This window comes from Carassius gibelio, chromosome A19, assembly GCF_023724105.1.
Source record: "Carassius gibelio isolate Cgi1373 ecotype wild population from Czech Republic chromosome A19, carGib1.2-hapl.c, whole genome shotgun sequence".
In the NCBI taxonomy this organism is placed as follows: domain Eukaryota; kingdom Metazoa; phylum Chordata; class Actinopteri; order Cypriniformes; family Cyprinidae; genus Carassius; species Carassius gibelio.
In genome coordinates, this window is record NC_068389.1 from 17,780,336 (window position 1) to 17,791,075 (window position 10,740).

Below are 10,740 nucleotides of genomic sequence, written 5' to 3' on the forward strand. Positions count from 1 at the left end.
ATGCATCACAAGAACGCGACTCCAAACTCTGCTCCTCATTGGTTTTTGTGATCCAATCACGTTCCACGTTTCGTTTTTGCGTGTTGTCAACTTTCCCACTTCTACCACCTGTGTAACGGTACGAGTTTAGCAGATGTGACAGAAGCTCCCGGAGCTGCCGTTCATGTCTCTCCGTTAAGCTTATTTGTGAGTGTTTCAGCACTTTTCCGGTCCCGAACTGCAGGTTCACGCCATGTCTGGACACGGCCACGGCGGCGGTCATAGTCACGGCTGCTGTGAATGCGATCACGAGCCAGCAGAGCGAGGAGTGGAATATGAGCTGTACAGACGCATTGACATCGAGAAGCTTCAGTGTTTGAATGAGAGCCGAGACGGAGACGGGAAACTGGTGTTCAAGCCTTGGGATCAACGCACTGACCGGACGAAGGTAACTACGAATTCACCTGGCTTAACGTTAGTTAATGAATGGAGTTTAGAATGGAGTCCAACTGCGAATTAAAACACTTCTTTTTTTTACTTAAATTACCTAATTGCATATATGCATGTTTATTTTGCTTTATATGAACTCTTCTAAATAAAAGACGACGATTGTCTTTTGAGAAATTAAATATCCTGTTCTGTTTGTTCTAATGTTTGTCCCGTTTTATTTTCAGTTTGTTGAAAGCGATGCTGACGAGGAGCTTCTGTTCAATATACCGTAAGATTTGTTGCCAGCAGCATCCATTCTCATTTCAGTTTCTCTTCTGTTTAATATAATTGCATATATACTATGTCCTTTTCCAATAGAAATGGGCATAGTTGATGCGTTTGATTCAATCTGCAGGTTTACAGGCAGCGTGAAGCTGAAAGGCATCATTATTTCTGGAGAAGATGATGAGTCACACCCAGCTGAAATAAGACTGTGAGTTTGCACTCACTGAAGAAAAACAAAAAAACGAGACCTCTTGTAGTGTGATATATGGAAAATAAGTGAAGAAGTGTTGCAACTGGGACGGCAATCTGCTTGATGAAAACAGTTTGTTTCAATAATTGATAAACTATTAAAAAGAACATTGTGTAAAAGGCCAAATATTACATTTTTTTAAAAAATTGTTTTGTCTCTGTGGTTGTAAACTTGTTTAACCGATATAAATAATAATAAAGCAACAAAATGTTTTATAAAAATAACTTTTTAAAATAAATCAAAATAACTTTATATAGTAATTTATAATAATAGCTTTAAAGAAATAGTCCACACAAATTTAAATTTGCTGAAAATGTACTTGCCCTCAGGCCATCTAAAATGTAGATGAGTTTGTTTCTTCACCGGAACAGATTTGGAAAACATGAAGCATCATTTGCTCACCAATGGTTCCTCTGCAGTGAATGGATGCTGACAGAATGAGAGTCCAAACAGCTGATAAAAACATAACAATAATCCACAAGTTTTAATCAGCTGTTTTTATCAGCTCAAAAAGTCAGAAACAAACTCCCATGCATCTTGGATGGCCTGAGGGTGACAACATTTTCAGCAGATATTAATTTTTTGGGTGAACCGTGCTCTTGCATCCATCTAAATATTTGGATCCACATTGCATCACAGCTAAAATGTGATTGTGAATTTGCCTTCACTGTAAAAATATAACACAAAATAATAATCTTTTGTAGCATCACATATGGATAATGCAGTTACAATTTACATGAATGAGTGTTGCAAGTGGCTACTTTTTGAGCAGGTACAAGAACATCCCCCAAATGTCATTTGATGATACAAGCAGAGAGCCAGAGCAAGCGTTTCGTCTAAACAGGGATCCGCTTGCTGAGCTTGAGTATCCTACCAAGTAAGCAGTTTTATGCTTAAACCCAGTTTTGTGCATAAATACATTAATAGTACATCTTTTATAATGGACCCCCCCCCCCCCCATAATTTTATATAGGATTGCAAGATTCTCCAATGTGCAGCACTTATCAATCCACATATCTAGAAACTTTGGGGCAGAATCCACTCATGTGTATTACATTGGTCTGCGGGGAGAGTACACAGAGGTAAGTACTGGATAAAACATATATCATGCAATGACAGCAACACTTCCATCATCATTATTAATAACTGGTGGAAGATGTGCCATATTCTGACAATATTATGCCAATGTTACTGTTTCTTTAAATGTTTGTTTTACTTTGGGAAGAAAAATAAGTAGAGAAATCCAGAAGTGTCTGCATTTTTGCGGTCACCGTCATCTGGTATCTTTTTATCGTTCTTTCAGGCTCATAGGCATGAGATCACAATCTGCAGCTATGAAGCAGCAGCCAACCCAGCAGATCACAAAGTGGAGACCATTACGCCTCAGACACAGTTCATATCATGACAAATGGAGAAGAGAGAATCTCACGTGTGCTGTGTGAAACTATAAAAAGTGTGCACGAGTTTTGATAATGGTGAGAAGATGAACTGAGAGAGCCTAAGCGTTCTTTGTGTTCAACTGGGTTTTCTTCATAAGGGTTTGTTCATCTGCAATTCTGCTAATGTGCCAATAAACCTTAGGCTATATAAGCATAATTACTTCATGTATGCGTATGTCAAATAAACAGTGTATCCTTCAACTAACAGAACAAATGAGCCTTGCAAGATGCCTGTTCCTTAAAAAAAACATCTCTAGAGAGTGGAAAGTTTGTTGTTATTCTCAATTTTACAATGTCTTATTCATCCATTTAATATTATTTTGCATTAATACCTTGGGTCAACAGTGACATTCAAACCATTTAAGAAAATGTTTTAATTGAGACCTCGAAGAGTCTAAAATTGATGGATTTGGGTAGTTTGTGTAAAAAGAAAGTTTTAAAGAACATTTCCTGGTTAATTGCAGTTGCTTTTGCCATTTCACATCACTTTATTTTTATAACAACTTCTGTTATTTTGCTGCTATTTAAATAGTGGTGCACATCTTAGAGCTATAATTTCAGTTCATGTGTTTTTCACAAATACATGTCTATTGTAAAAGGAGAATTAAAGATGGAACCGTTTTGGGAATCCTTCATAACAAACCCATTTTTCTTCAATTTAGCATATTTTTTGCTGTAATCCAACAAACCACTGGTAAATTAAGAAAATCATTAATGATATTTTGTTCATAAATTATAATTAAGGTTTTTTTTTTATTATTATTAAAAGGTGTGTTGTAACTAGTCCCAGGTGTTAAAAGTAGTGCTGTAGTGGTGTGTGATGGGCTGAATAATAATGATAATAAAAAATAAATAAGTGTGTGTGTGTGTGTATGTATGTTTGTAAGTATGTATAAATTTTTTTAAATCTGCTTCATTCAACCTCACGCGGTTGAACAAATGCGATGACATCAGAGCGCTGTGTCTCCGCCCCTCTCCGGCAGAAGGAGCGGAAGTTCCGTTGTGACCTGAGAGATAGCAAGCGGTGAGTCTATTAATTCGTAGCAGCAGGCCGCTGTTTATATCTGCTTTTTTTCCTGGCTGAACCCTAAATTCTAATCTACCCCCTGACCTTGGCTTTCTTGCTAGCTAGAAAGGCGCAAGCTTGTCGTTGAATAGCGCAATAGTTGGATTATTCGAGATCCAGATAGCTCCATCCATGAGGCTGTGGATTCATTGTGACAATCATACAGGCGAAACAGGGTTAAGCTGCCTAAATGCGATAATGTCGCTCGAGTATTAATGAAACGACCTAGCGGCTTTATTTTTTACATGTACCCTGTCCTTGATTCCGCCAGGTTGGAAAAAGAGCTAAGCGGCGCCGATTTCTCTGTTGTTTTCGCTGCCCATCCCTTTCCTCCTATTCTTATTGAATACATGATCGTGATGTTCATAGCAGAATAACGTGAAGGATTATTTCACTCTCGCATTAGAGATAATCAGTACACTAATTAATGTGTATAGGTCATGGTGTATAAATTGCATACCGGAGTATTAGGATACAATGCACTTTAGTTGAAAAAGTGTATTTTTCTGGTATTTAGTGGAGATATCAGTAGCAGGTGATTTGATTGAAGTATTTGATAACGTGCAGTACTAAAGTCCAGAAAGGCAGACTGACCCATAAAACCAAGACTGGCACATAGTTTATTAAAGTGTTGAAACACTCCGGGCTTAAACTTGTGATTATGTTCAACCAGGCCACTCAAAGACGAATGAAACCATTAAACTGAAGTGTTTTGCCTCCTGCAGCTGTCAAGATTTGATTTCTCAGTGCTGTCATGTGGTTCCAGGAAAACGGGGACCCGTGGTTTTCATTAGAAACAGTTTTCCGAGAAGTCGTATTAAGCAGATGTCCGCGAGTACAAACATGTGATCTGCACAGGAACCAGCGGAAAATGAATCTGTATGATTAACATAAGCATCAGCGCTTATCCAGCAGGCTAAATCACCATGTATTTTTACGTTTTTTTTGTTCAACGTTCTGTTTCTTTTCCTTTTTCACGTCTAGATGCTCTGCAGGTGCAATAGAGCACTTTTAGCTTTAGATGGCCATGCATTGCTAGTTTAAAGGACTTTGATAACACTGGTAATTAAACCAACTTCTGTTAATCATTCTGCAGCCTGCTGACAGTTTCTTTCTAAAATCGTCTGGTTCGTATCTTTAATAACCCTATATGCAGTACTCATTGCCTGGGCCTCCGTATTTTGCATAAACTTGTCATACTGATTGCATTTGAACATTTTGTTTTTGTATTTTCCTAAAAGCACTCCTCACATTGTATGTGTGGCAACAACATGTCTGCACCCCTGCTCTCTGAAGCCGCCACAGTGCCCGGGACGGAGAAGGAAACGGCTGTGGTGAGATACCAGTCGAATCATTGACTAAAATCTAAAGTTTTCCAAGTTATTCATTTGCATTACACAGGTCAGTTTAAGTTTCCTTAAATTAATAGTTCACCCAAAGATGAAAAGTCATGTACTCACTTTTGTGTTGTGAGTAAATAAACCTATCATTCTTTTTCAAAACACAAATTAAGATATATCTAATGAAATCTATTGAAAGTCCATGTAACCAAGAGTTAGAAGATCCAAGAAGGTCATAAAGGCATTGCAAATGAGTCACATCACATATAATAAACAAGCTCCAACGTGTTGCATGAAAACTAAAGAGGTTTGTTCTTGTGCTTGACATGCACAGGAATCTGTGTTTATCATATGTAACGTGTTATGTGTTTATATGTGAATAAAAGCCTAAATTAAAACTGTTCATCAAATAGAACAACTGGATCTCTTCCAAAGACTAGGATTTAAACGTTCAATTCATATAGATTCATTTTACAATGCCTTTATGAATATTCAAAATTTTGGTTACCTACACTTCAAAAGGGGGACATACCTCTCAGATTTCATTACAGATTTTTAAATTTGTGTTTCAAAGATGAGGATCAGTATATGATTAAGAAATTATTTTTTTGGGTTAAAACGTCCTTTAATAGTTAACATACAGCCTTTACTATTCCTCCTCAGATTCTCGTTTACAGTCCAAATCTTCAAATAGGCTGCCTGCCGCCTGTCTTATTGGTAGAAGCGGGTGAATAGATTCATAGAAAGCTCAAGTTTGCTAATGAGAGAGTATCTTTTTATAAAAATAACAAAGAGCAAGCGTCAAACAGGAAATCTGGCCTCTTTGGTGCTTTGCAGAGATCAGTTTCACATCATATCCTGTTAACTTTGCAGGTAATCTTCCTTCATGGCTTGGGTGACACAGGGTACGTTCTGTTTATTACCTGCCTGCTGCGGGATCTTTGTATACCCCCTGCCCTGGTGTAGAAATAAGCCTGGTGTTTTACTTTTTATAGAGACGGCTGGGCTGAAGGCTTGACGTCTATTCGACTGCCATACATAAAATACATCTGCCCACACGCGTAAGTGAAAGCCTGTGAATTGCAAAATATTTCTTGATGTGTTTCTTGTTATGCAATAAAAAAATGTTAGTATCACTTGATTTCCTTGTAATTTATTACAAAGAATAAATGATGATACTTTCTGACTCTAGACCCCGAATCCCTGTAACACTCAACATGAAGATGACTATGCCCTCATGGTAAGCTTCCTCTGCTGTGGATAAGATTAAAATTCTATTGCATTTACATAAAAGTGCATCCAAACCTGAGAATAAATAATGCTTAGGATTTTGAAAAATGTATGATGTAAAATGAAGTATTTCAGGTTCTGTACTGTTTAAGGTCCGTTATCAAATCAAGTGGCTCTTTGTACAGATGGTCAGATGTTACATATTTGCGGTTAAAGCAAAAGTGTGGTTAAAAAGACTCTGAATTAATGTTAATTTTCATTTGTCATGAAACTCAAATTGTTATACTGATTAATATATAATATAATTTACTGTTCAGTCAGTAAGAGTTTGGAAATAAATGAATACCTTTATGTATTAATAAAATGCTAAATAAAATTGACTACTGGACAGTACTTCTCCCTTAATTCTTGTATAATGTTTTTTATTTTTTAGGTTTGATCTGATGGGCTTAAGCCCAGAGTCACCGGAGGATGAAGCAGGGATTAAGAGAGCATCGGAGAACAGTGAGCAAAATTTGTTTTCGCATTCGGGCAGTTTCTGGAAAACAGCTGTCCCAAGACTAACAAGCATCCAAATATTGGCTTAGTTTGTGTCAGCAAAATGTAAAACCACATGAAGAAACACGTTTTGAGTTTATGAGAGATTCAATGCTAGAGAATGTTGTCAAATGTCGAAATTTGATTATGTGGCACTCCTTTTCTTCAATAGTAAAGGCCATCATCGATCACGAGGTAAAGAATGGTATACCATCCAGTCGTATCATTCTTGGTGGTTTCTCTCAGGTAAGTGATCCATCCTGAAAGTTTCTACTATTACTCAAATGGTTGACATTGCAGATGCTTTTCAGTTCCTCTCTTGTTGTCTGATCTTCAGGGTGGAGCTCTCTCTCTCTACACCGCTCTGACTTCTCAGCAGAAGTTAGCGGGTGTTGTTGGACTTAGTTGTTGGCTTCCACTTCACAAGACTTTCCCACAGGTACAAGATGTCAGCAGTGAGATTATGTGAGGATAAGTATGTGTGTATGTAAATAGGAACGTCTGTCAATGTGGATCTGCTTTTTTATCCATTAGGCTGCAAGTGGGAGTGCAAACAAGGACACTCCCGTTCTGCAGTGTCATGGCGAGATGGATCCCATGATCCCAGTGCAATACGGGGCTATGACAGCAGAGAAGCTCAAGACCATCATTTCTCCACAGAATGTCACCTTCCGCACCTTCCCGGGTGTCATGCATAGCTCCTGTCCACAGGTGAGACTCATCTGTTACGCTCACAGAAACCTACATTTCACATGAGCCCCTTTCACACTGGCATTCTGGAAAATACACGGGTAATGTGTCCCTGCAATTGTTCTCGGGTCACTAGAATTTGCCCCTTTCAAACTGCCAGTGATTACCCGGAATATCACACACAACCCGTAAAGGTCCCGTAAAGACACGTGACATTCAGGACGTGACGTGTAATGTACGAGTCGAAAACGCTAGGCACGTTAACTTTCACTGAAGCTGGCAAACAATCTCAGATTCAGCGCGGAAAGAGAGAAACTGACTGATCTCTGCTTCATTACAGTTTTAACATGTTTTTTTTTGTCGCGAACGCTGATCAGCCTTCAAAACACCTGGTAAAAGAGTTGCATGATAAAGTGTCATCACTACTACACCGCCTTATCGGTATTAGTTCTGGCATTGACACTGCCCTCGTTCCGGGACTGAACCCGGCAATGTTACTAGGTCCCGACCCGGGATTGATCCGGAATTTGTTTGATTTAAAAAGACATTAATATTGTGAAATATTATACAAATTTAAATAACCCTTTTCTGTTTCAGTATATTTTAAATTGTAGTTTATTCCTGTAATGGCAAAGCTGGATTTTCAGCAGCCTTTAATGTCAGATATTCATTCTAATATTTTCTAATATGCTGATTAGGTGCTTAAGAAACAATTTTTATACCTTTTTCTGATTAGTGTACTGTAAATATTGGTAAGAACTGCAAGATTTAGTTGGATGCAAACTCCTGGTGCCGGTTGCATAAAAGGTTTATTCTAGTCTCAAAAGACTAGGTTTAGACTATTTTTTTTTTTAAAGACTGGTGATATGTTTTTAATTCGATTACATAAAGACATAGATGAGTCTATGTGGAATCCAAAAAGTAACACCACAAGATTACCACTTGGCTAACTGCTAGTTGGTGAAACTAGTTCTTAAGACACTGTCTTTACACAGAAGTGTATGCAAATTGTCAAACTATTCTTTTTTCGACACTCCATGTGAACTAACAACAGGATGAGGTCTGAACTGAAGTCATGCAAACTATTATCTCTGATGTGGTACAGTGGTTCCAGTCAAACTATATTGTTTGTTCGTGCTAGTTCTAACACCCATACTTTTCTCTGATTGGCTTTACAGGAGATGGCTGCTGTGAAGGAGTTCATTGAAAAGCAGTTGCCCCGAGTCTGACCTCATTCTAGCTCACTGTGACCCTTAGACACTGACCTCTCACCTCCGACCTGCCATTCTCCCACAGGAAACAGCCATGGTCCCCCACTACATGGAACGACATACATGCACATTCAGTCATACTGTGAACATGCAACACATGCATACCACGTCATCTCACACTTTTCTTTGTAATTTCATACATTAGTGGACATTCATTAAAGGGGTGATATTACAAGTGGCATTCGTACATAGAATAAAAGTCCTTTGGCCTTTTCTTTAAGGGAGACTCATTAACTTTTATTATACATTCCTGTACGTGTTACATCTTAAACCATTATCCAGTATCTCTCTCCCCTACTTTTCTGTCTCTTTCTTTCAATAAGCAAGGCGGTAAAGATAGCATTTTGCTACACAGCTCTGTAACAGATCTTGGGAGATAGAGGTGGAGGAAGCTAGTGAGAGCCTGGTGCCGTCTGGAGTGACTCGGGTCGTGCTGCTCTGCATGCTGTCCCACGGTGCATGCCTGCGGTGGGGCTTTATTGGGATGCTGCAAATCATACTTGTGCTGAAATATCTTTTGTTTTCCTTTTGGTTTATAACTAGAAGTATGAGAAAGGTAATTGAAAATGGCTTAAATAAACTACGCAAATAAATCATGCAAATCTTACAGTATGTTTTGTTCTTCTAAAGCAATTACACTGAATGAGAAAAAATAATTTCATTTCTGCCAGAGTGAAATCTGTCTGTATGCAAAAAATGCATTTTTAATAAATTAAGTTTTTTTTATAACGCAACATATAATAAGCATGTTCAAATAAACCCATAACCAGCTTTAGATTGGAGTATTTTTACTGTATAATAATCAGTTATAATAAGCTCTTGACATCACTTTATCAAAGTGAATCACTCCAGACGGCTGATAATATTTTCCAGTTGCTTTAAATAGCTTCATCAATCCTCCCTAATTCCTTCACCTCATAACCTCATCATCCTCTACTTACCTGACCAAACACATTCAAGTGTTCTGGGGTCTCAGATCGCATATGTATATACATTTCAGGTTCCATATTATTGCGTAAAAGTATTGTTTACTGACACAACCTATTAATAAAAGATGGAGGGTCACAGTTATGCAGCAGCGTGGTGGATAAAGCCTGCTGATATTAAAGAAGTAACCTTGATTAGCTATTAAAATTGAAAGATGAGTTTGCAAACATTTCTCTCACAGTTTGCTTGTATACATTTAAAAATGGATTAAAATGGTTTCTGTGTGATGATAACTAAGTTGTTTGCAAAGTAGTGAATGTTGCTTTTTTAATCTAAATAGATGTTCTTTGATATATTATTTCAGTGTTGTTTTATCTTACCAAGTCCATTTGACTAATCAATGTTTTCATAAATCTTATGATCCCCTCTTTTATAATTGACATTGTTCCTTATTATTTAGTTGTATTATTATTTTAATTTCTTAGCATCGGACAGGTTTCCTACATGCCCTGTGGCTTGAATGTTTATTGTATGAACCATGGGCATGCCAGGCAGCAGTAACTGGCAATATCTTTGGGTTTAACAATGAATTTATCAGTTTATGTCCACATGAGTTGTGTTTTGTTGTGGGATTTTGTTTTGTCATTTGTGCTTGTTTAAATTTGTTTTTGTTTTTTTGTCGTCTTTTTTCTCTCAAGTGTACTGAGGGACAATTGGTTCTTCAGAAACTTTACTGAAACACCTATATGTGAAATAAATGATGCAAATCGCAGCAAAGCAGTCCTGTATTTTATTGCTAATGTTACTTTAATAATTTTCATGCGATGCATTAAATACATTCCCAGCATCAAGGTATGTCTCTCATTTTGTTTTCCTAACAGAAGGAAAGCAAATAGACCAAAGGGTGTAACAGTTTTAATGCATAAAACATATAAACCTTTGATTTTAGTCAACTTAAATATCCTCCAGTAATAAACAAGTTCTCCTTTTATAAGGTAGAAAAAAAGGTCAAAATGCACAAACCCTAAAGAAAGAAGTCAAGCTGGTCTTCGACGGATGACCTGTTTTGACTGCTGCTTGAAATCAAAGAGTGATCAACAATGTGCCCTAATTAAAGAAATAAGGCATATGAAAACTGTGTAAATTAAAGGGAAAGACGCTGTCTTCCATCAAAATCATTTGACAAATGCATCGATTCCATGCAAGCTCTCTAAATATCAAATACCCAGATTGGTTCAGATTATATTTCTTCAGAAACTATTTATCACGCAGTAGATTGCAATCTCGATTAATATTC

At 37.4% G+C, this 10,740-nt stretch overlaps 2 protein-coding genes across 3 annotated transcripts; both read left to right on the forward strand.

Moving 5' to 3' along the window:
• Nucleotides 1–59: 59 nt before the first annotated feature.
• On the forward strand, nt 60–3,243 carry LOC127934871 (PITH domain-containing protein 1). The gene is made up of 6 exons (XM_052532401.1): nt 60–427; nt 654–697; nt 824–901; nt 1,716–1,820; nt 1,917–2,025; nt 2,247–3,243. Exons 1-6 carry the CDS (start codon nt 233–235, stop codon nt 2,346–2,348), a joined length of 633 nt encoding a protein of 210 aa, XP_052388361.1. The 5' UTR covers nt 60–232; the 3' UTR covers nt 2,349–3,243.
• A 62-nt stretch (nt 3,244–3,305) lies between these two features.
• LOC127934870 (acyl-protein thioesterase 2) lies at nt 3,306–10,220 on the forward strand. 2 transcript variants are annotated; one of them, XM_052532400.1, is made up of 11 exons: nt 3,392–3,406; nt 4,545–4,575; nt 4,690–4,782; nt 5,662–5,693; nt 5,784–5,849; nt 5,981–6,028; nt 6,452–6,522; nt 6,728–6,801; nt 6,893–6,994; nt 7,090–7,266; nt 8,424–10,220. In XM_052532400.1, exons 3-11 carry the CDS (start codon nt 4,705–4,707, stop codon nt 8,472–8,474), a joined length of 699 nt encoding a protein of 232 aa, XP_052388360.1. In that variant the 5' UTR covers nt 3,392–3,406; nt 4,545–4,575; nt 4,690–4,704; the 3' UTR covers nt 8,475–10,220. The 2 variants fall into 2 exon arrangements, with proteins under 2 accessions (XP_052388359.1, XP_052388360.1); XM_052532399.1 differs by lacking the exon at nt 4,545–4,575 and having other exon boundaries at nt 3,306–3,406.
• Nucleotides 10,221–10,740: the final 520 nt, after the last annotated feature.

Coding starts and splice junctions, on each gene's coding strand:
- LOC127934871 (XM_052532401.1), top strand. CDS start 233: ATGTCTGGACACGGCCACGGCGGCGGTCATAGTCACGGCTGCTGTGAA. Junction 428..653: donor AACGCACTGACCGGACGAAG/GTAACTACGAAT, acceptor TTTTATTTTCAG/TTTGTTGAAAGCGATGCTGA. Junction 698..823: donor GAGCTTCTGTTCAATATACC/GTAAGATTTGTT, acceptor TTCAATCTGCAG/GTTTACAGGCAGCGTGAAGC.
- LOC127934870 (XM_052532399.1), top strand. CDS start 4,705: ATGTGTGGCAACAACATGTCTGCACCCCTGCTCTCTGAAGCCGCCACA. Junction 4,783..5,661: donor CGGAGAAGGAAACGGCTGTG/GTGAGATACCAG, acceptor TTAACTTTGCAG/GTAATCTTCCTTCATGGCTT. Junction 5,850..5,980: donor AAATACATCTGCCCACACGC/GTAAGTGAAAGC, acceptor TTCTGACTCTAG/ACCCCGAATCCCTGTAACAC.